Below are 26,138 nucleotides of genomic sequence, written 5' to 3' on the forward strand. Positions count from 1 at the left end.
TTGACCCTGAGATATTTTTTGACAAAAGTTTAGAGGTAAAGCTAGATTGGGAGGGGAAGAGAATGATTTTGCCTTCAATGTGCTGATTTTAAGATAGTGGCAGGGCTTATACATGGAAATATTCAATGATACCAATTTGAAATTTATTCTTACAAAATAAATTATGAAATCTAACATTTTTGAGCTTTTTCCATGTGCCCAACATTATTCTTCATTCTTTATTTGCAGTAAGTTGCTTAATCCTTCCAATGTCCCCCTTTCTAGCTGAGGAAACTCTGATTTGGAGAGGTGTTAAGACCACAGGAAATAACACTGCAAAGTGAACAAGTGAATGAGCTTTAGACCTTAGACGCAAACTCAGGTAGTCTAACTTCAGGGTCATCTTGAAATAAGCAGAAGAAATAGTGATACATAACATAGACCCTTTATGTATTTGTGTTAAATACCTGTGTGTGTTTGGGTGTGGGCACAGGTGTATGCTTTTTGGGGTGTTTGGGTACTAGAATCTTGTTTTAAAATAATGCTTATGGGAGGCAGAACCTTGCCATTTCTGCACAGTGTAGCCAGGTCTAGTCAACGTATATTGGTAACTTATTGACTCTTTTCTCTAATAATAAATATCAGGAGACCTTATATATCAATGGTTGGGAAATATGGTTACATGGAATCCATCTCTGATTTTCTATCCTTCTCTAGCTTGTTTACTTGCTGATTCTTTGTTCTGCACCTGCAACAAAACAAAACGTGCACCTATTTTTGTATTTGCATAAATTAACTTATCTTGGATTTCTGCCCAAATATGATTCTACAACATCCTGGCCCTATGGTATGCAATCCACACCTCTGTACTTGTTTCATGATATAGTGGGACATTTCCAATTGTCCCAGAATAGGAGGCTATGGTTCCTACTGGAAAGGAATGGGGTTAAGCAACTCACATTCTAAAGCGAGCTGCCAGTAAATAGGATTAGACAAATTGCTCCTCTCCCTGGTCCCTTTGAAGACTATATAAAGAGAAAGACTGGAGAAAGGAGGAAGAAAAGAATGTCCTGCCTACACCGTAGCAAGGGAGGAGAGGGAGGCAGCTCTCCCTGCCCCCTCCCTAACTAAGTGACAAGGGTGGGAGTGTACCAAGAGATTCAGTGTCAGAGATTGTAGCTGGCACAATCCAGGAGTTGGGTATCTATTGAGCTGAATGTCCAACATGGTGCTGCCACTGGGGAAGCTGAATACTGCAAAAAGCTTTTACACAGAGTCCCCTGTCAGCAGATGCTGTGAGCAGCTACCAAACCAAGGCAGAAGAGAGCCAAGATTTATCCCCTCCCTGGACAGCTAGTCAGTACCCTGTCCACAAACACCTCTGCATACCCCACCCCCAATGGATTTGACCCTTCCTCCAACTATATTCCTGAGATTAATGGATTGACAGATTTAATAAACACTTATAGAAGCATGTCCTATGTGTTTTGTATTGGTCTACATTATTTACAAACACTAACTCATTTAATCTGATTAATAACCCTATGAGCTAGATACTCCTATTTGCACTGTTTTACAGATGAGGAAACCAAGTCTTAGAGAGGCTAAGTAATTTGCCTTAGGAAGTATCACTTCCTCTAGGAAGTATCACTCCCACTAGGAAGTGGAGAAGTGGAAGTAGAAGTGATAGAATCAGACAGAAATAGGCAATCTGGCTCCAGAGGTTTTGCTCCTTTTTTTTTTAGGAGGTACTGGGGATTGAACCCAGGACCTCATATGTGGGAAGCAAATGCTCAACCACTGAGCTACATCTGCTCCCCAGAGTTGCTGCTCTTAACCTCTCCACTCTACCACCTACACCATCACTCTCGCCCTCACCCATGTGCCCACTCCAAAGGCCGGGGTCAGAAGAGACCAAGACCCTTCCCCATTCCAAGACCCTCAAGATACAAGCCTGCTAGCCCTGGAAGGACGGAAAGCATGATATTTAAGTCAGATCCAGAAGGGTAGGCACTTTAAATTGGCCTACCTAACCTGGACTTGTCGTAGCCAAAAACAATCATAAAGCTATAGAAGCTTTCCAAGATGTAGTTAAGGGACGGAGATTTGACAATGCCCAGCCCAAAGCAGGGAAGGTGGGGAAAAATAAAACCATTTCATATTTGTACATTCTGAGTTCAGATGTCTCCGTAAAGCAGTCACATATTAAAATAGCCACTGTGCCTGATGACTCCTTCTCGGCTCACAGTCCTACCTTGCTGAAATATAGAGATGATCCAGAAGAGATGACCCCACATCCTTGTTCTGGTTTTACAATTTCTCCCCCAATAACTTCTTGCCAGTCAGACTCCCATCCATTCTGGTTCTCGAAATCCGACATAATGGTGGAAGGAAGAGCAGCTTCTGGGTGGCATTCGGTGCCTTGGTATCCCTTGTCACATCTACGAGGGAGCAGAGCCAAGTGAACAAGTCTGGGCTCTGCCGGGGTGGCAGGGCCCGGTGATCCACACTTCCTGTGTCTCACTGTTGCTCTAGTCTTATCATTCATTTTGGAAATTTCTCTATAACCTTAATGTGTGGGTTGGTAGTAACATACTTCTTTTTTCTTTTTAAGTTAGAATTCTTTTAATAAATATTTTAAAAGTACTAAAATATCCACGATGTTCTGCTACGTTCTTTGCCTTAAAGCAACCACCCCCCTTCCACCAGACCACCATCCCTCCTCACGTGCTCAGCCTCCAATTCCTAAAACAGGAGGCTCCAGTTGTCTGGCCTCAGAACTGAGGAGAAGATATCAGAAAGAATGGCAAGGTGAACAAGGATCTGGTTGTTCACACAACAACAAAGTGGATAGAATTCTTTCTTAATAGAAATAGTGCTGTAGTGGTAGAATTCAAGCATCAAGTAGTACTGTAGAAGGATATGGCGTGTGTGTGCTTGTGGGTGTGGAGGAGGGAGAGGAAGATGGGATTCTTCCCATAGCCTTAAATAGGCACACACAGATGTTAGTCTACTCAACCAATATTTAACTCTGGCCACATCTTATGGTGCTTCTTTCTGATTAAATTACTTATCTTTTAGAGTTTTTAAATATTCAAGAGTGTTCCTAGGTCATTCTCATTAGTGAGAATCACCATTTCCCTGCATAGGAAACCGGGCACTTCTAGAGAAGTGATGAAGGAGGATGTGTAGCAGCTGTTTGATTAGTGCTTTAAGAGTGCTGAGGGAAGGAAAGGGAAGCAATAGCAAGGCTCTTTTCACTATTAAAGAGTGTGTTGGTGTTAATTAATAAACTCTGAAATTTAAACCCAGGAGGCATTGTCTTAAGTTAGATTGCAAGAAAACAATAGATTTTATAATTAAAATAGGGAAAGGAAGATGATTTTTCTTCTGGCTATTTAATCATTTACCAGTGTATTCATAGCATTGTATTGACAACTGAGGTGGTATCCTGATAAATGTAAATCCTGAGAAGAAGGGCACTGATCCTGTACTTTCTGGAGCACATGTATACCTGCATATGCCATGGTCACACGAGCCATGGCCACTGCACATATTTGGGCACTGTTGCCCAATGTAGATGCTGTCTAATGCCCATTCATCGTGGACTGTGTAGTAGCTCTGACTCCATCGGAAGCGGGTGGCACTGGACCTAGAAACAAGGCAGAATAATTTTAAAAATTCAACTGATAAGTTGTGTAGATAAAGAATATGAAATACAATGTTTCAGATAACTAACTTTCTGGAACTTTCATTTAGCTGTCAATCAATTTTGCATTAAATTACAGTATAATCCAACACTTCTATCATGAAAGAAAGTTAGAGAAATCTGCCTAAACTGTACACATTTCAAACTTAATTTGATTTGAGAAATTTTAAAGGAAAACAAAGTATTAGATCTGTTGTTCTTGCACAGAGATTTGGTGCTAGGAAAAGGAACATCTAAAGACAGAATGTTTTATAAATGAAGATGTCTTCTAAACTGAGCCTGTTTTTCACTTTTTATTTCATGAAATAAAAAGTGTTCAACTTAGAGTAATACTGGTTCTTAAAATAAATATATAAATTGTTATAGGGAGAAATATTTTGTTAGCCCTCAATAAGAAATGAGTTTTTCTCAATATTGTTTTGGAGTTGAGGGGACTTACTACAAGTTAAGAACATCTGGATGCTAAATTCTGCTTATTTTTTTTGAAATATTAACTTGCTTGGGTTTCATGGACAAGCTGATGTTAAGTCGAGATAAAAAATTAAACAGTCCACTACACATAGAGAAACACTTGGGACCTGGCTTCATCTAAGCCTTTTGTCAGGCCTGAAGAAGAGGATATCTTGAGAGCAATGTCAAGGCTTCTAACACTGGCTGATTAAAAATCACAACATATTTTCACCTCCAGGAATTTTCAGTGATGACTAATTGGTTCTTGCTGTCAGAGTGCAAAAACAAACAAAAGCCCAAAACCAAACAAACAAAAACGAATTAATGTGACCGCGCAGTTCCATTGGTTAAACCCTCCTTGAGCACACTACAGATAGACTTGATTGTAACAGCTCTGAATGATCCATTAACGTCTACTGCACCAATTAGCCACATATTAAGTACTCCCTAAGTATGTAACAGACTGTTAAAATCCAGACTAAGCCTTTATTGTTTACTTTACCAATGATCTGTGGCTAATAGGGTGTGCTTCCATTCCTAGTAGGATAATTCCAGATTCCTCGGGGTGTATCAGTAGACAAAGGATTGCAGCACATCAATGCTCCTTGTGTACTTACAGAGGGATAGGTGCACCGCCTCTATGATAACAGTTTATATTTGTTATAAGCTGTCACAGTTTTCATAGCCCCATTAAAAATGGTTTTTAGAAAAGCCTACTATAAAACTAGATTCATTGTCTTGGATCATAGAGTCCTACAGAAAAGAGGGAAGTAAAATTCAAGCACTGCAGTCATGAAAATGAGAGTTGATTATATTCTTTTAACATTGTTTATAATCCAAGTCGAGTCCAGGGCCACATATGACTACACTGTGAGCTCTTTTGGGGGAAGGGACAGTTTGTGCCTCAATAATTCTCACAGGAACACAAAAAGGTAGGTGATCAACAGAAATTTGCTAAAATAACGAACAGATAAAAGGGTCTGTGAAGAGTAGCCTGCTTCTGATTTCTATGGGCAAGAAGGATGTTCCAGGATATGGAAGAGCTGATCCCCCAAGGTCCAGGGGTTTCTAATCCCTCAAATAAAGAGACTGGGCAAGCTGACCTCTAAGGTCTCTTCTGGCTCTCACATTTAGTGATTTCTCTGGTGGTATATTGACCAAGGTGTCTTTTCTTTATAGTTACATCCCTATTCAAAACCTATGTTAGGCATTATTTTGAGGTTTTGATAATTCAAACATTAAAATGGGTGTGGGGAGTTTCAGAAACCTGTCCTAGACTTCCCAGTTTATTTATGTTTCTAAATAACCAAATGTAGACATAATCTGAATTATTTTTCTAAGTAAATTACTTCTTACATGCATCTTATAAGCTCTTGAAAAAGATAATATTTCTGTAAGATAAAAAGCTCATGGATGACTCCATTTAAAACTACAGTCCACAGTTTAATGTGCTGATGTTAATTAACAGAACAGAAAGAAAAAGGAGGATGAATATGGGCTGAATTTTTAGTGAGGAAAAAAATTAGTCATACGAGCAGACTCCAGCTGATCACTTGTGAGAACACAAGGTGTGATCTTGCTTTGCAGCTGCATCACTGCTAAATACTGCCCTCGATACAAATTTTTAATTTGCGCAGTCCCTCTCTGTCTCTGTTTCTCTCTTAAAACTGAGTACTCTTAGGAGGAAAAACCATGTACACTTTGGATTGAGTTTGAAAATGGAAATATTCTTCTGCTCTGTAGGTCATGAAATGAAGTTGACTTCCATTTAAAATCCAAACTCTCTGGTTTCCCAAAGGCAACAGAACTTGCCAGTCTTTTCTTTATTTGATTTTTTTTTTTGCCCAATATAAACACTGCGACTGAAACAAAGTAGCATGGAGTCATCTCTTAATAGTTTGATAACCTGAGGAATCAAGGTAAATGAAGACTGACTAAATTGTATTTTCCACCTTCAGAGTTACTGTAATTACATTTTCTCAATTATTCTGAAACTCATTCAGTCATTAGGTGTTGATTTGTTTATGAAGTCAGCAACTGACAGCTGTTTGGGTCTCATTAGGCTCTGTTCTTATGTAAATGTCTCTCATAAAAATGAAATTAATTTTCACTTGGTAACAAATGTTCAGTTCATATACAATATAATTTCTCTGAGCAGGTGCATATATTCAATATTTCCACTCTAAGTTGTCCTATCTAGTACATTTTCCCAAAGTTAACAGTTCTTTGATAATGTAAGGATCACATTTACTTGTAGGCATTCAATTTATAGTTGTTTATCACTGAAAAAAACAGCAGATCATTTGGAAAGATTTACCAAAAAAGGAACATGGCTTCAAACTAAACTTTACTCCCTTTCCCAATCCTTGAAAAATGCATGCTATTCACACAAATTTGAAATGAACATAATAGATGAAGTTATCAACAATGCCAAGGAGAAAAACTATAGTTTATCCTTATAGCAGAACTTTTAAGCATCAAAGACCCAAAAATAATAATAGCCAGTTGAATGTTGATTTTTTTGAAATATAGTAATAATGTTTAGTTTATGTATTAGTCAGTACGAATGTTAAAATATCCTACTGGATAGCTCTTAAAATATTTTTACTTTTTGTTTCCCAGTGATTTGAAGGAAATTTGGGAAAGCAAAATCAAATTATTTACTTACATGTGCTTAAAGGCATATGGTTGAGGGGAATAAGCTAGTAGATATTTATCTGTTTATAAAAGAGACACCTTGTAGTAAATTATCTCTTTAGTTCATTGTAGCATATTGAATTAGAATTCTATTTAATTCCCCAACATTTAATGAGTGTGGCAGGTACTATGTTGCAACTAAAGAGTTTAAGGGTCAATATATTTCCTCCCTAGTGCTTAACACTGATGAGTATTGGTCTTTTGTGACTATACTAAAACTTTCAATTCAGTGGTGCTATCTTTTGAACTGACAATAGCATAACATACTATTTGAATATTAAAAGATCTGCAGAGGTTTCTCTGACAAGGACAATACTTCTTGGCTATCACCTAAATATATTAAATAAAAAGAAGATTTCATAACATTTCTGGGGATGAAAAGACATATCTAAAAAATATATTATCAATACTTTCTTACTACTGAAATTGAACCCCACATGTTAATGAAAAAAATCCAATGATTTTTAAATACTGAAAGAAATATACTTAATGGTCATATAATGAAACATAAAAATCTCAGTAGCTTTGCACCTAGTATTACCAGTATTTCAATTGTTTGATGAGTTGTTTTCAATAACCTTGATTATATATGCTTGGAATACCACTGAAATTAAATAGAAATCCTGATTATACTCCCAGCAGTAGACATAAAGTAAGATGTTGGAGAAAGTAGCAACTTGTTATACAAAGCATGATTAGAGTATCTAGGAAATGGCTCACAGTTGGATACTAAAAAAAAAATGTGGAAATCAAATTTCAAACATTTTATTCCAACTGGTATAATGTGCATTCTTAAAAATAATCGGAGGCAATTTTATATAATGCTATAATTCAATCTTCAACTAAAGGAAGTATAAAATAATTCTAGGTAGTTATCTAACAATTGTTTTTGCATAAAGACTAACTTTCATATAAAATAGTCCAAGAAGGATTTATTTAGTAGCTTGTTCTTTACAAAAGGGCTCTTAAATTTTTTTTTATCCCCTTCCTCTCCTCCCCCCCAGTTGTCTGCTCTCTGTGTCCATTTGCTGTGTGTTCTTCTGTGACCACATCTATTCTTATCAGCGGGCACCGGGAATCTGTTTCTTTTTGTTGCATCATTTAGCTGTGTCAGCTCTCCGTGTGTGCAGCGCCATTCTTGGGCAGGCTGCACTTTCTTTCACACTGGGCGGCTCTCCTTATGGGGTGCACTCCTTGCACGTGGGGCTCCCCTACGCGGGGGACACCCCTGCGTGGCAGGGCACTCCTTGCGTGCATCAGCACTGCACGTGGGCCAGCTCCACATGGGTCAAGGAGGCCTGGGGTTTGAACTGTGGACCTCTCATGTGGTAGGTGGACGCCCTATCCATTGGGCCAAGTCCGCTTCCCCAGAAGGGCTCTTGAATAGTGATACCATGGAAAAATATAATTCTTGTCTCCTTCATGCTTTTTCTTTTGCACAAATCATATGATCTTGGAATTCCTGAATTATGAAGGGCCTTTAAGGTTATCTAAATAAACCTCTTCAATATACTCATAAGGACACAGGTTTGAAGAGGTTGTGAATTGTCAAGATGATGTGGCTAACTAATCATAGGTTGAGCTATACTGAGAAACCAAGACTTTTATTTTCTAGTCCAAGACTCTTTCTTCACGAGATCCTTCTGTTCCAGGGCTTTAAATAATATTCATAGTATTTAACTCTCTAGCCCAGACCTTTTTACTGAGCTCCATACTCAGAAGTTCAACAGCGATCTTGACATTTCTGCTTGGATAGATAATTATCTCAAATTTCGTATCACAAAAAATGGAACTCTTAATTTTCTGTTCCCATATTCACCCCTCCCCAGTCTTCTCCATCTCAGTTGATGGTACAATGAGACAGTTTCTCAGGCCCAGAATTTAGAAATCATTTTGTTTCCCTTTCTATCACGACCCACACTCAACCCATCAGCCAGTCTATATGATCACTCTTGCCATCTACTCTGCTCTAAACGTATTCCAAGTCACCAATAGCTATTGCCAGGACTACAGCAGCAGCTTCCTAGATGGACTTCTTGTCTTCATTCTTTTCCCTTTGGTCTAGTCTTCACACAGTGGTCAGAGTGATCAGTTGTACACACACAAAAAAAACAAGGTAATATTGCGGAAAGAATAATGTGTTTTCTTTTTCACATTTTCAAATGTTTAAAATGTTTAAACTTCTCCCTGGTTAACTGAGGTCTCTGATAACTGGGGGATGATTTTGATGGTTACTGCAGGAGTGCAAAGAGAGAAAAAGGAGTATATAATAAGGTTTTGACATAAAAAGTAGGACTTTGCATTAAGAAACAGCCTTGTAAACCAGACTGTCTTGATACAGGATTTTCTAAATTCCTCTATTATTCTCTCTGTATACTGCCTCACTGAGTTCTCTCATACAAAGAAAAAGTTGGGGCAAGGAGGAAGGTCAGGAAAAGCTTGTTGGTAGCCAAAATGAGTACACACAGAGAAGAGGAAATCCAGGATGAGAAAGCACAGCAAACAAGAAACAATGCCAGAAGAACCTAATAGAAAAAAAGAAAAAAAACAACACAAAAATTCACAAACACATGCATTATAAGCATCCCAGAAAGAGAAGAGAAGGGAAAGGGGACAGCAGGGGTGTTGGAGGAAATAATGGCTGAAAACTTCCCAAACCTACTGAGGGAGATGGATGTACATGTTCAGGAAACACAACACACCCCAAACAGCATAAATCCCAACAGGCCTATTCCGAGACATATACTTGTCAAATTATCCAAAGCTCAAGACAAAGAGAAAAAGCTTGGACAATTCTGGATTCAAATTTCCATAGTTTTTGTTAATTTGATTTTTCATATATCCTCAGTATAAAGAACAATTTGGGACTTTCGATGAGGAAAAAACCACAACACACTAATAAACATCTTCCACTGTGCTTAACTCCTCTTCATTTCCAAGTCATGCTAATACAGATGGTAAAAGTGAAATTAACAGCTGTATCTAAAAATGTCATGGCTCACCAAGTTTTCTGGGGAAGAAGTACTGTGACTCTTCTCCACCGTGTGAATTCACTGGCATGATAAATACTTGCTGATGTAAATTCCTGACAACTCGGCATACTTGGAAGGCATTCCTAAAAGAGTCAGGCAAAAATTAAACTCAGCGTTATATTCTCTAGGAGCAATATGTTCATTTACCTTCCATAAGTGAAAAAGATCTTAGAGAAATCTATATCACCATCCTAACCATTTGAGGTTTGGAGGCAATCCAAGACTGATTTCTGTGAAGCCAAAATATTTGGGAAATAACTGTAAATGAGATGCCACAACGGAATTAAGCATCTTCTAATTCTCACACGTAAAAACAGAAATGATTAGGATTCATTTTTTGACACATTATTCATAGTATTGGCATTTGTAAAATTATTCTATTCACTATGGCATTTATTTCAGTGTCAGATAACTGGTATGCATATATAAAAAAGTAAATTTTATTATAAGATATAGAGTCAGTTCCTCTCTCCCTCCTTCCCTTCTACCCTCTCTTCCTCCTTCCCTCCCTCCTTCTTTCTTTTTCTTAAGGCAACAGATAGCCTATTCTTAATATGTTCTATCTACAGGTAAAGAGACATGGGAAGGACCAGGTAAAGACTTTGGGATAGGGAAAGAAAAGAGACACGTTTATAGAGGAAGAGGGTTGAGAAAATCGTATCCAACAACAATCCTAAAGTATCCAGTCTTGAAGTTATTCCATTTCTTTTTTATTTTCAATATCCTTTTAGTATCTTACAGTGAAGAATGTGGTATCCTTATTCCTGACTTCAAACGTGTGTCAATTCTAAATTATCACTTCTTTTTAACCATGTCTAAAATTTAAAACTGTAATTTCTTCTATTCCTATGCAAAAAAGAAGATGTTACCTATCAGAAGCTTTAGAAGAAAGAGACTTACTTCCTGGACAAGGTGCCAGGTAAGGCCATGGTTGGTTGAATACTCCAGTTTCACCTGGTTGTCCATGTGTGGGGTGTATTTCTGACCACAGCCCATCACCAAACTAAACTGAATCATATAGGATGCTCCTATTTGCATTGATTGGGTTTCCACATAGCGCATACTTGAGGCAAGTTTAGAATCTCCTGTAAAGCTGGGAGAGATGGAGGTAGAAATCAGAAAATTAAAAAAAAACAACAATGTATAAGGGAAAAATTAAACTCTTCACTTCATACCATACACCAAAATAGTTTCATTTTATTTATTTAAAACTTATGTTCTAAAATGGATTTCAATCTAATAAATATAATTAAAAATAATTTCCTTATCAGAGAAGCAATGGTTTTTTAAAAAGTTAAAGCCTAAAGTTATCAAATGTATCTGAAAATGTGTACTCTCATATATGGCTTATAAACCTTTTGATAGCATAATCTCCCTTCTTGGAATCTATCTTAAGGAAACAATCCTAAATTCAGAGACCATGTTATACACTATAATGAATATTGCAAGATGGCTTATAATAGTGATCGTATCAACCTCAGTGTCAAACTATAGGGAAAATGGAATACAAGTAAGCTTGTATAGCCACATGACAGAACATTATCTGTATTTCAAATATTTATGAAGGTAATGTGACCACATTAAAGGTATATGATAGAATACTTTTTTGTAAATCCTCAAAAGACATAGACTGTGTCAAGCAGAAGGAAAATCTGAACACAGGCAGTTCAATTTTAGAGTATGAACACTTAACCACTAAATTATACAGCATTGGGTATGGTAAAGGAATATATTACAAAATCACAGAGAAGGGAGGACCTAATTTCTTTCTTTTTTGGGAAAAAAAGCCAATTTAGAAGAGCATTTTCCCAGGGTAATGACAGAGGATATGCAGAAAAAGAGAGGAAGGAGGCTCCAGGCAGAGGGGACAGTATGGGGAAAAATACAGAGATGTGAAGGCAGGACCTGAGAGTTAGTGGTTTATGACCAGGCTCAAGAATGTGGTTTGGGATTTGTGGAGGGTGAAGTAGACTACTGAGGCGAAGGAAGACATACATGAGTCAAATTTGAACTCTCTCCTGAAAAATACAGCAAGCCTTTCCAGGATTTTAGGACTTTAATCAGACTTAAGTAGATCTTTATTTTAGAAAAAAATATCTAATGACAGTACAAATAAATGAGTGAGCCAGAATTGATTAACTAGAGACTTTCCTTCAAGGAGAAGCAGGTCTTGGATGAACTCAAGATTTCTGATTAAAGTGGCACTGTTGTCCTGGAAGCAGAGTAAATTCAAATTCATTATAAGCCTTTTAGAAAATAATCTCCCAACTTGTATTAGGGGTCTTTAAAATGAACCTTGAATGATATGTAAGAAAAAAAAAAGACTGAAAGGAAAGTCACCAGAATGTTAACAACAGTTGTGTTTGGTGGTGGGAAATTGGATAATTAAAAATGTTTTCTCTGTTTTTCTGTTTTTCCTTATTTCCTAAATGGTCTTTAATGCTCATGTATAGGTACTAAAAAAAGCCATAGCTCAGTTATTTTATTTTTAGCTGAGCCCCTCACCACCTCAAATAAAGCATATCTTAGTTTTAATGGTTGTGCTTTAAGTCAGTAAAATCTATGTTTTACTGGGTCCCAACAGAATACTATGTAATTGTAAATTGCTTGAAGGAAGGCACAAATATTATGTAGAGAAAACAGCTCAAGGAGTTTATACTCTATCCAAGAAGGTTAAAACATGGACACATTTTCACTGTAGCTTCATGGGCCTCTGTAAATATTCCCAGTGTCAAGCACACTGGGTTTGTCTACCACACTACTTGTGTTTGCTCTTGGAAGCAGTAACACTCTTCAGCAGCAGCACCTGTTAGAGGGCTTAGCCGAGGTACACAAAGGAGACAGTGCAACACTCTGTGAAATCTTTGAGGTAGTTAGTATTTTTTCTTAATTATTTGTTAATCAGCAAAATAAGGTGTATGGACTCTTAATCTCTGACGCACAGATTAAGATGTTATTTAAAGATGAAACATTGTCCACACAGAGCATTACCATGGACTTGGGCTCAAGGCTAGAAAACGTAATTACTACAATGAGGACTTATTGTCTTCCTAACAGTTTTTAAACTAAGGTTATGCACTTCGGCAACAAATAAAGGAGTAACATTTAAGAGCCCCAATCAATCCCTGTGTTAGTCAAATTTTCAATAAAAGGGAAACTCATTTTCGATATGGCTGGTCTTGCAAATCCAGTTAAGGGATAGCAAATGCCACAACTTGTTTATTGTTATAAACAAGGACACCCACCATTAGGCCATGTCCTACAACTGTGCTCATGACCACAAAAGCCACATTGTCTTCTTTGGTTTCTTCCTTACAATAGGAATAAGTATTTCTAACAGATGAAACTAGTAAATGTCGTAGAGACTCAACAAGAAGCCAATTCCAAAGCTGCTTAAACATTATACTATCTCTTTGTCCTTCTATTACTCTTATATGGAGAGAAGGAAATACTGCAATTTTGAATAATTTTCTTTTATAGTTAATTTGAAAATTATGACCTTGCATTTATTATGCAATCATACTCTGATTTGAGAGACATAAAACAGTGATTGCTGCTATGTGTTAGGATACATAGGGTATATTCTAGAAAATATAAAGCTTTAGAAGGACATTTTTAGCAACATTAGCAAAATAAATAAATTTAGAACAAAAATAGTAGTATGTTGTATAGGCTTACACTTGTTTACACAGATTCCAGAGCAAAAAATCCTTAACACTTGTCCCAACAAGAAATAAATGCCTTTTTTTTTTTTTTTTTAGTTTTAAGGGTTAAATGGTCTTATAAATGGCAGCACCATGTCTCAGATACTACATCTCACGGGCATCTGGAGAGAAGACTACATCATGCACTTAGAGAATGGCTGAAGGTCTGCAAGTAAAAGCCACTAAACCTTTTTTAACAAGGTCATGCGTAGTATTTCCCACCCAGCACTTCTGAAATAACTTATTTTCACAATCAGCTCCTTGTCAGTTCCTCCCTTCTGAGAAGGCTGTGTTTTGTAAATACTGCTTGCACCTAAGTTTTTCATGGTTAGGAATTTCCTCAAAAAGACGCATTCAAATCTGAGAAAAGGTGTGCCTTCTGTGCGTTACCCTGATGATAATAGCTTCTAAATGTGCTAAGACACCAAGAAAAAAGAAACAATGCAAAAATTATATGAAAGAACAGGTCAAAGACGATAAATGAGGCAGTTAACCAACAACAATAAAATTCTTGCTTAACATTAATATCTTTTCAACCAGTAGAATAGGATCCACAGTGTATTTGGTGTTTCCTATGGTGTGGGGAGAACTTTGGGTAGACTGATCCAGCTATTATTCACCTTTTCTCCTCAGTCACTTTCCAGAGGCCTAGGGGTGGCCATGTGTTCACCAATGAGTACCCACCAATGAGATATACATGAAAGATGCAGGTGGATTGACTCATTCAACTTTTAATAAAGGCTTTTTTTAAAAAAGGGGATAGATTTGGCTGGCATGCCCTTTTGCCTGTTACTCCTACTTTCTACCTTTTATTGGCGAGGTGTGGCAGCCATCTTGTGACAACGAGGGAGCAAGCAGCCAGATGGAGTTCTCCCTGTCGAGATGTTGGAGTGGAAAGATGGAGAGAGCTTGGAACCCAGATGGTCATGTTAAGCTGCTCACTAGTCCTGGACTTCCTATTCCAGGGCTTCTTGTTATAAGCAACAAATAAGCCTCTTTACTTTTGTTTATGGCATGATCAGTCTTGCTGCTTTTGTAATCACCTTCAGTTGACTGCATTTTTAACTAACACAACTGTCATACCATGATTCTATTTGGTACTTGTCCCTATGCCTTAATCCGGAGCAAAATAACACAAGGAAAGCACAGATGTGTGCGCCTTCAACTCTAGGCCTTTCACAGTAGAAGCTCACTGAACTGTTTGGGATTAATTCAAGATTGGCTGAAAGCCAGTGATATTAGGTCAGCTTTTCCCCCCTTAATACTATGATGTTCATGTTTTGCTAGAGTTTTGGGGCAGAGGATATCATAAACTGTGATCCTTTACTTTATAAAATTGCTCCCCTTTGCTGCTTGTCTAAGTCAAGATCTGTTTATAAAGGCCAAAATGAAGCTGAACTTTGTGTTATAATCATAGGAACAGAAAAGGACAGTTCACGTCAGTATTTTGCAGAGAAATTCTGGAAACAGAATGTATTGGGAATCAGGAGGCTTACCTTTATTCATGCTAAGTTGCCAGAATGCCTCAAAAATAAAGGAACAATTAAGAAAGCTCCTGAGTGCATGCTTTGGCAGTACATATACTAAAATTGGAATGATACAGAGAAGATTAGCATGGTCCCCATGTAAGGATGACACACAAATTCATGAAGCATTCCATATTTGTAAGGAAAAAAATAGATAAATGGTACCGCTTCAAAATTAAACATTTTCATGCTTCAAATGACTTTGTTAGGAAGGTGAAAAATACAGCCTACTCACTGAGAGAAAATTTTCAGAAACCACATATCCAGTAAGGGTTTGATCTCCATGCTATATAAAGAGGTCATATAACTCAACAATAAAAAGACAAGCAACCCAATTAAAAAATGGGCAACAGACTTAAACAGACACTTTTCCAAAGAGGAAATAAATATAAATGGTCAAAAGCACATGAAAAGATGCTCAACTTTATTGGCTATTAGGGAAATGCAGATCAAAATTACAATGATATATCACTTCACACCTTACAGAATGGCCATTATTAAAAATTAGAAAACTATAAGTGCTGGAGAGGATGTGGAGAAACAGGAACACTCCTTCACTGCTGTTGGGAATGTACAATGGTGCAGCCTCTGTGGAAGAACATTTGGTAGTTCCTCAGGAAGCTAAATATAGAACTGCCATATGCCAGCATATGAGCCAGCAATCCCCCTACTAAGAATATATTCAGAAGAATGGAAAGCAAGGACATGAACTAACATTTGCACACTAATATTCATAGTGGCATCATTTACAATTGCTAAAAGATAGAAACAACCCAGGTGTCCACCAAACTGATGGATGGATAAACAAAATGTGGTATATATACATACAATGGGATGCTATTCAGCTGTAAGAAGAAATGAATTTGGGATGCCTATGACACCATAGATGAACCTTGAGGACATTATGTTGAGTAAAATAAGCCAGAAACAAAAGGACAAATATTGTACGGTCTCACTATTATGAACTAAGTGTGATGAGGAAACTCATGGAGTTAAACTATAGAGTATAGGTTACTAAGAGACAGAATGTGGGTTGAGAAGGGGCAGCTGATGCTGAATGTATATAGAATGTTCAATAAATGTGGAAAATGGTTAGAGTTGATGCACATTACAGTGAGTAAAACCAACACTGCTGATTTACAAATATCATTGTGCCTGAAGGGGGTAGTCTAGGGAGGGTAATATCAATTGAAAGAAAGCTAAAGGATAATTTAGGAACTGTATAACATGGTGATTTCTATGGTTGATGATGATCGTAGTTAAGAGTACAAATACAAGGCGTTAAGAATATGGAGGTACATGGGAAAATACAACTAATGCATCATACAGATAATGGTTAACAGTACTGTAATATTTTTACAGCAAAGGCAAAGAAGGTATTATGCTATATCAATGCTAAGGGTCAATAACTGGGATATAGAATTTTTCATTTTAGATTAATGGAAGTGTTCTGAAATGGACTAAGCCAATGACAGCACAACTCTGTGATGAAACTGAGAGCCACTGAGTGGACACTTTGGATGGACTATATAAACACAGTGAACCCCGAGATGAATGATGGACTGTGGTGAACAGTACAAATATGAGAACGTTCTCTCATGAACTATAGCTAATATACAATACTTTAGTACATTGTGTTAATAATAGGATGGTTTGTGGGGAAAACCCACCAAATATAAGCTATTGACTATAGAAAGTAATACGATGGTGATATTCTTTCATCATGTGTAACAAATGTGGCACAAAAATGTAAGCTGTTGTTGGTGGGGTGAGGTATGGGAATCCTGTATGGTATTCATGACTGTTTTGTTAATTCACAACTTCTCAATTACAAAAATAATAAAATTTAAAAATAAAGAAAGCCCTTGATTCTTATTAATATGATTTAAGGAGAGAATGGGGATAACTCTCTCCACTAGGACAGGATTTAAAAAGCACCACTCTGTCTTTCTTCATTCCCACCTCCAGGAAGGCTAGTAGTCTGTCCATCATGACTTGGTCTCCACAGTTTTAAATTCAGTTCATCCTCAGCTCCTGTGTCCCCCTCCCCTTGCTTATTAATCTCATTTACTGTCAAGGATCCATCTGTTATCCTGGCTTGGTTGGAAGCCCCTCTGCAGGAATGGGCCATATCTCATTCATCTCTGCATTTCCAAAGTACTGAGACTCAAGCAGTGCACCTTCCAGAGGCACACCGTACTGGTGCAGGACATCTTGCTGTCCCAAAGCCTGGATTATTTCACTTGACCTTTGAGTCAAAACCACTTAGAGGACCACCAGGGATCCTTAACATTGTGTTATGGAGAAGGAAAGCTAAAAGGTTGAGTTGCTGGCTCCACGTCATACAGTTACTAAAAAGCAGAGAGAAACTCGAAACAAGACCTTCTGATTTCTACTTTGATGCCTTTGGCACCATGTCAGGCTTATTGAAGGCCCTCAAAGAATGTCTGTTAAATAAAATGAGTGCATGAGCGAGGGCTCTCACATTGGGAGAAGGCAAGTTTATAAAGCTACTATTCCTTAAACGGTGCAATGAACACAGACAAGGTTTTGAGTTTATCTTCATGTATAGAAATCATTCTTTCTACATTTCCCCAGATACTCTTTCCCATCTTTAAGGAAAAAAAAGTCTTTAATATGAAAGGCAGGTACACAAAACCAAAGTAAGGAGGAAAATACTCAGGCCACAAACTTTTTTTTTAAAATTTTTTATTGATTCTGTAAAAATATTACATTAAAAAAAAATTATATGAGGTCCCATTCAACCCCACCACCTCCACCCCACCACTCCCCCCACAGCAACACTCACTCTCTTCATCATGACACATCCATTGCATTTGGTAAGTACATCTCTGGGTATCTCTGCACCTCATGGTCAATGGTCCACATCATGGCCCATACTCTCCCACATTCCATCCAGTGGGCCCTGGGAGGATTTACAATGTCCGGTGATTGCCCCTGAAGCACCATCCAGGGCAACTCCAAGTCCCAAAGGCGCCTCCACATCTCATCTCTTCCTGCCATTCCCCATATCCATCAGCCACCATGTCCACTTTTCCCATTCCAATGCCACCTTTTCTCTGTGGGCCGTGGATTGGTTGTGTCTGTTGCACCTCTATGTCAGGAGGAGGCTCAGATTCCACATGGATACTGGATGCAATCCTCCTGCTTTCAGTTGTAGGCACTCTAGGCTCCATGGTGTGGTGGTTGTCCTTCTTCAATTCCATCTTAGCTGAGTGAGGTGAGTCCAATAAATCAGATTGTAGGAGCTGGAGTCTGTTGAGGCTCAGGGCCTGGCTATCCTATTGTCAATCCAGAGATTCAAATCCCCTAAATATATCTTAAACCCCAACACCAACTACAATTCCAGTAAAGTAGGATGAAAGTCTTATGAAAAGAGATCCCATCTGAGTCCAGTTCCATCATGCAGAAACACCATCTCCAAAGAAGGGCCATCTGACATGGCAGTGAACCCCGTCTGCCATGACCATAGAACCCGTGGGTCTCTTTAGCCCTCAAAGGAACCAACACCTGGGGATTGCATCCACTCCATCTGTCTCCCAGACTCTGCTCAGCTGTGCACAGGGGCAATCCTTCTGACAGCCTCCAGACTCTTTTTTAGAGACTCGTAGCCATATAAACTCATTTCTGCTTTCTATTTCCCCCTTACATTAGGTCAAACAGCATTTTAAAGTCATGTTATTATATGTAGACAGGGATATTCTGCTGATCCACATTGGACCTTTAATTCAAGGTCATTTTCTAGTTCCATCTTCAGCTGGTATTTGGTAGTGATCCCTCGGTGCCAGGGAGGTTCATCCCCGGGTGTCATGTCCCACACTGGGGGGAATGAACTGCATCTACATGCTGAGTTTGGCTTTGAGACTGGCCACATTTGAGTAACATGAAGGCTGTCAGGAGGAAATTCCCAGGCACAGTGCTGCTCTAGGCCTTGTTCTTATTTCAGGCATATAGGCTCACAAGCATAGTCATTAGTATCATGCTCTCCCTGTTGGACCCTCATTCCTTCCTGGTCCTTACCGTTGCATCTGGGGGAATGCCGCTGTTCCCCTAGGGACCACGACAGAGCACCTCCAGCCAGGAACTCAGTACCCCCCAGCTGTAGTTTTTAATTGTTGCCACTATGAGTATATCCAAACATTACCATGCACATAGGGGAGCCCCACACACAAGGAGTGCCCCCATAAGGAGAGCTGCCCAGCGCGACAGAAAGTGCAGCCTGCCTAAGAATGGCGCCGCACACACGGAGAGCTGACACAACAAGATGACGGAATAGAAAGAAACACAGATTCTTGTGCTGCTGACAACAACAGGAGCAGACAAAAGAAGAAGACTCAGCAAGTAGACACAGAGAACAGACAACTGGGGCCGGGGGGAAGGGGAGAGAAATAAATAAATAAAATAAATCTTTAAAAAAATTTTGCAATTCTTAGAAACCTAAGCAACATTCCATTATTTTCATTAATTCCACAGAGGAGGACAGCTATGCAGAGCCATTTACAGAAAAAAAAAAAAAAAAAAAGAAAGGAAAAGCACATGATGCTCTCTTTGGTTTAATACCATTCAGAAGTTACATTCATCTGTAGGAGATGTGAGTGAATCTAGCTCTCTGACAAATCATTTTTTGGTTTTACTGTAATCATCATTAAAGATGTGTTTACAAGATTTAACAGAGACACTTGTTGATTTTGCAGGATTAAAGGCAGCATTTTAGCTCAATTTTTGTTATTTCTACTATACTCTTTTTAAAAACAGAAATAACCATGTTAATTTAGAGCATTATGTAAATATCGCACTTAATAGAAAAGGCAATCTGACAATATAAAAGCATTTAAAGAAGTAAAAATATGTAATTTTACTACCTAGAGAGAGAACTTTAACATTTTGGTGTAAATGCTTCAAGAGAGAAATATAACATTTTGGTGTAAATGCTTCAAGCCAAGTCTTTCTTATGCCCTCCTCCCAATAGCCCCACATTCACAATCACTTTTCTTTCTTTTTAAAGAATAATTATGAAATTAGAGTAAATCTGCTCTTTTTCTATATTTAATTGCCATTTTTTCATATTTAAAAATATGGGGAGACAGTGCTATTTTTAATGAATCTAGCCAACCCCCAACATGAAAAATACAGGAGGTTGTTTTACTTCTTCACTATTTAAACAATGCTACTTTAATATACATCCTAGTATATCTTTGTGTACTTGTCCAATTATTTCTCTAGCATAGATTCCTAGAAGCAAAATTGCTTGGTAAAAGCAAGTGCTCATTTTAAAAGTTGACATTTACTGCCAAGCTACTCTCTAGAAAGGCTGTACCAAGTTACATTTACCAAGAGCATTAAAAATGAACTGAGGTGCCAATTCCCACCCCTTGCCAATACATTTGACGGTAATTTAATCTTTGCCACTCTATACCTATATTACTTTAACCTACGTTTCTTTGATTACTAGAGAAGCTAAAATGCTTTTCACATTTATTGGCTATTTGTAAATTTTTTTTGATGAGTAGTCTTTTCATATACTTGGCCCAGTTTTTAAAAATTAAGGCTTACCTTTATTTTCTACATATTCTGGATATACAGTCATCTGTTGTGTATGTCATAAACATCCCTGTGCTCCCAATTTTTTATCATGTTTTGTTTTGGGGAGTATTTTTTATTTTTTCAAATAGAAGTTAAAAAAAATTTAAGTAGTGGAATATGTGACTGTTCTTTTTTATGGTATCACGCTTTATTGGAATCTATTGAGATTGCCTATGTAGCCTATTTCATCAGTTTTGTAAATGACTAGTGGGGATTTGAAAGGAATATACATTTAATTTGTAGGGTACAAATTTTTTCCTTATTAAATCAAGTTTCTTAATTTATTTCTTCATATTTTTCTAGGTCCTCAGTTTTTTTAAAAAAATTTTATTGACATATAGTTCACAAACCTTATAATTCACACTTTTTAAGTGTACAAGTCAATGTTTTTTTAGTATTTTTTGCTCATTGTCTGCTCATTGATTGCTCATTGCCTGCTTGTTATTTTTCCTCATTGTCTGTTTTCTTTAGGAGGCACTGGGACCTGAACTTGGGACCTCCCATGTGGGAGGTGAGTGCTCAACTGTGTGAGCCACCTCCGCTCCCCTCACTTAGTTATTTGCTTGATTTGTTAAAGACTTGAGGAAATGTCCATCAGCTGAGTACACTGTGGCAGAAAAGGGAAACCTGAGCTTGCTGAAAGTCAGAGTAGGGTGTGAACACAAAGCTCAGATGGCCCCAGAAGAGAGAAGAAGGGAGAGGGAGAGATGGAGGGACAAAGATGGAGGAGACTATCCAAGGACCCAGCTCTTATGCTCCCCAGTAGCCTCTTGTCTAGAAGCCATGGGTGTGTTTGAGCACTCAAGTTGACAGGGTTCTTTCATCGACAATATTTTGTTGCCATTTACAGAGAGGACATCAGAAGAACTTTAGCTATGTTCAGTTCCTCCTACTTCTGTCAATAATTTCAACTCATCTCAGACCTTCTGTTATTCCAGACCCTATTATTCTTAAATGGCATCCATATTATCTCCTGAGTCTCTCTTGATTGGCGTGAATTTGTCCTATCCACATTTATATCACTTATCATTAGGACTTGCCCTGTTAACTCTTGTTACCTCAAATGGATTTTATAATTTAACTTTTAAATTTTACTTGGCTTAGGGTAATGCATTTAATGTTTGTTTGGCTTTGATTTCTCAATATGCTCAGGAATCTGACTTAAAAATTCCTACCAATATGGTAAAATTTAATGAATGTTAAATCTGGCTATTAATGAAGTTGACATGATATGTTTTGTAGACACTGAAATAATGTTATTAATTTCAATTTTGGTAATTTCCACATATTGTTGAGACAATATACATTTTCTGTGCCCTTGGACTTTTCCCTGTTCCCTGGAAAGCCTGGAGGCCCTGGGCACTGTTCCCTGAATGAACAAAGGAAGAACTTCCCTGCCAGAGGCACTGGGGAAAGAAAGAGGTTAGCTTTTTGGGGAAATAGAAAGAATGAAGGCCAACATGGCTGGGGAGGAGTGAGGGACAGGCACTGCAGCAGAAGGAAGGTTGCAGAGGCAAGCCTGGCCAGGACACAAAGATCATCATATGAAGATTTCTCTTGCTCTTAAAAATCACATCCAATTTCTTTAGAAGTTTGTTTTCTTCTGAAGCTTCACTATTTAGTCCAAAGAAATATTTTTAGGGATATTTAACTTTGGAGAAATTAATTAATTAAAAATCATCCCTGTGGATATCAGTAGGTCATGCTTTTTGGGCTGCAGGTCGGTGTTATCCATTCCAGACAGGTCCTAATCCTTTGTCCTCCAAAACAGACCTAGAACTGTCCGTTTCGGCACTGCCACATCCCGAGCCAGGTGCACACACAGATGACACCAGTAGCCTCCAGCTGGGCTTCACATGCTGCTTCTCAGCCTCCACCGTCCATCTCCACACAGCGGCCACACTGATTTTTATAACATATATGTGGTCATGCTACTCCTCCATTCCAAATTATGCACTGGAGTCCTGCAATACTTGGAATAAATCCAAACTTTACAAGGCCCTCATTTATCTAGTTCCTTGCCTACTTAGGGCCCTTGGCCTTGCTGTTCTCTCCCTCTGGAATGTTCCTTCACACTGTGACATGGCGGCCTCCTCCTTACTCTGGTCTCTACTCTAAGGACCCCCAGGAGGGCTTCCCTGATGAGCTACTCCTGGTAATCAACACGGAAATCCTCTGACCCTGCTTTATTTTCTTCACAGCACATCCCTCTCCGAAATAGTATTTGAATTTGTTTACTTGTGTACTGTCTTTCTGTCCCTGTAGAATTTAAGGGCCTCAAGCAAGGGGCTTATCTATCTCCATCTCCATCCCTTCAGGACCTATAAACAGTGCCTGTAATGTAATCAATAAATAGGTGAGTAAATTAATCTATCAATAAATGAAAAACTTATTTCATATGATGAAAACATCTCAATGCAAAGCCTAAAATGGTTCTATTTTAGGAAGTCATTTATAAATTTATCTGGGGTCTATTCAAGTATGTTAGCAATTTTATAGAGGCACTGATGCTCCTGAATACTGATATTCATTGCACAGCTGTAAAGAATAACAGCAAGTTATTTAATGACAAATTCTTTTCAGTTTGTCATTAAAAATATTCACCTCATCTGTCTGCTAACTTTCCTAGAATGATAGCTTACTGTGAAACGGAAGTTGAGGCAGCTCATGGGAGCCGTCTCATCCTGATTGACATCCTTTGGCAGCCCTATTCTAGTTTATGTACAGCTCTTTTTAATAGTCTTAAAAATAATCCTAAGAATACTCTCAGCTTGATAATAAAACATTTAAACTGACAAAATTCTATAAAAGTTATAGGTTGATGTTTTGTGAAAAAATTCCTAAAGAAATTTACTGGGCTATTAGTTCTATCTTATAGGTTGATTCATCTTACAAAGGGACTGTTAGAACTTTTCTTTCTTGTAACCGAAGCAATCAGGGTTGTCTGACAGTTTCAGCTGGGCATGAACTAGACCTCTCCTTCGTTCAAGTTTACCAAGGATACATTCCTTAGTAACAGACAAGCTCTTTAACTAATTTCACAAGACCAGTTCAAAAAAATCAAGAACGTGGCCAAAACGTTTCTGAAGGAGAGAATGAGCTCATTAAGAAAAATTTTTCCCAATGTTTGATAAATGCATTGTAGATCCTCCTGTGGATCTGAATGTCTAGAGATACATGTCAAGTCTGTGCAAGCATGAGCTCTGAAGGCATTTCTCCAGGTAAGATTGGAACTCTTTCTGGGCATCCATTACTACACATCATTGGTCCTCCCTGATTGTTACTATAACCTAGTAGTACCTTTACAATGACTTCATAGCTCCTCTGGTATATGTGGAAGCATATTAAATCCAATTAAATATTATTATACAACATTAAATTATTGGTCACATTATTTTCTCTAAACTTCTTACCTTATACAAATGATATTTAAATTTATGTTGGGGGACAAACCAGCTTATAGGGTGATTTTCAGCTTGGGAATTTTCTGTGGGTAATTCCTGTGTCTGATTAAATATACAAATAAATTATCACTCCTTTCCCATGTTCACAGATACCCCCTGAGATATGAACACATACTTTTTGCATGTCCAGAACACAAAGTCATTTGTCTGTTCCCTCTGACTTGGGCCACCCACCCAGCAACTCTTATTTTTGTTTTATATCCCTAAGTCTCTGTGGCTCCAGGGCTGACTGTGTTGGTGTGAAAAACTAGACTTCAAAAACTTTCCTCCTCAAATCATCACACACCACACAATCTTACCCTTTTATTCTCCTGTCTTGTCATTCTTGGCTAATTTCACATCTTGCATGTTGCTCTTTCTACTTTCACTATCACTTTAGGAAACATCTCTTCCTAAAAAATGACCCTAAAACATGACTTGTGATTTACTTGTGTAAAGGAAAAAAAGAAAGTTTTAACTTTAAAAACTAAAATTAGACATAACAAAGAATCATCACCTTCTATTTTTAATAGCCATGAAAGTACCCAGGAGGTCATTTCAGCATTTCTACAAGTCTCATCTACCTCTGAACCTTCTTTTAATTAATTCCGCTTTTCCTCAAATACCATTAAACCTTTTTTAAAAAAGCTATTAATTTTCCCCCAAAGTATTGTTTTTAACATTATTTAATTATTAATAGAATCATAGTACTGTTCTCTATCTTTTTATTTCAAAATAACTGCATTTAAGTTACATTATGGGATAAATAGGGGTTTAGGGTCTATAAAGCATTGTTGGAATGTAATCTACCTATCTGGAGAGGATGATTCATATTTAGAGAGGAAGATAATGACAAGAGTAAGTGTTAACTCTATGAGCTTTCACAATCCAAACTCTTTTTCCCAACCAAAGGCTGATTCATACAAGAAAAATCTTAATGTTTCTGTTTTGTTCTCTTTAAGATTCAGAGACATGCTCTTCTGCATTACTGGAGCAAAATAATGTTTACTGACTTCTAAAATTTGAAAAGTTCAGAATGTAGTTCATAATGTACACCTAACTTCAACACAAAAGATATTACCTTTTTCTTCTCAGTCAGACCGTGAAGGAATGGAAATGGCAGGCATGTGGTAGGTGCTTTCTATCTGCAATCTCATCTAATCCTTACAATAATCTTGGAGTAGATGTTATTGTTCCCATTCTACAGATGAAAAACTCAGGTTTGGAGAGGTTAATTAAATTCTTCTGATTGTGGCCTTTTGATGTTACTATTTTGATATGGGGGCACTTTGATAAGTTAGAAATGTAGTCATTAAAATGTCACCTTGTAGAAATTATCAAAGAATGAGAAAGACTGGTGTTTTATTCTTTCTCTGTCTCCTAGCCCAGAATTAGGGCTTAGCAATGGAGTGAGGCTCAGAGATGTGCAGTGATTCGAGTTGAAACAGGATTAGATGGGATTAGGTTATGGATGGGATGAGACAAAGACAGAGTGAGTCCTGGGTGGGGATGGAGATCAAAGATGTCTGTGGTGTACTATTTAGTAATAAAACTCAGTGATTTCCTATTTTGATATAGTGGCGTTACTGCAACTTTCTTTTTTAAAAATTTTTTTAGGAGGTACCAGGATTGAGCCTGGGACCTTGTACATAGGAAGCAGGAACTCAACCACTGAACTATTCCCACTCCCCAGATGCAACTTTCTTAAAACAGATACACCAAAATAAACTTAAAAGTGCCTTATCAGTTACAAATACCTTGCTTTGGTTTTCCGAGTTACTAACTGGCAGAGCCAGAATTTGAACTCCGGTCTATCACCTCAAAGCCTGTCTTCTTTCTACCACACATTAACTACCAAAAACAGTTGCTAATTCTAATATGCTATGACAATCATCCCCTCACAGCTGTACACATTTTGAAACAAAAATTCTACATAGTGACAGTAATGTCCTTTCTACTTGTTGAATCTAGCTAGTTCTTTACATAGTATGGTG

At 37.8% G+C, this 26,138-nt stretch overlaps 1 protein-coding gene and 1 non-coding gene across 2 annotated transcripts in view; one reads left to right on the forward strand and one right to left on the reverse strand.

Annotated features, from left to right (window-relative positions):
* Positions 1–26,138, reverse strand: part of RELN (reelin) — a 516,519-nt gene that overhangs the window by 130,721 nt on the left and 359,660 nt on the right. The window contains exons 21-24 of the mRNA XM_058297120.2: positions 10,768–10,960; positions 9,838–9,950; positions 3,494–3,631; positions 2,234–2,420 (exon numbers count right to left, since the gene is read on the reverse strand). Coding sequence (XP_058153103.1) covers positions 2,234–2,420; positions 3,494–3,631; positions 9,838–9,950; positions 10,768–10,960 — 631 coding nt within the window. The remainder of the gene's footprint in view (positions 1–2,233; positions 2,421–3,493; positions 3,632–9,837; positions 9,951–10,767; positions 10,961–26,138) is intronic.
* On the forward strand, positions 15,135–15,237 carry LOC111760655 (U6 spliceosomal RNA). The gene has a single exon (XR_002794282.2). It is a non-coding gene; the product is annotated as a U6 spliceosomal RNA (small nuclear RNA).

Source organism: Dasypus novemcinctus, chromosome 5, assembly GCF_030445035.2.
Source record: "Dasypus novemcinctus isolate mDasNov1 chromosome 5, mDasNov1.1.hap2, whole genome shotgun sequence".
Taxonomy (NCBI): Eukaryota; Metazoa; Chordata; class Mammalia; order Cingulata; family Dasypodidae; genus Dasypus; species Dasypus novemcinctus.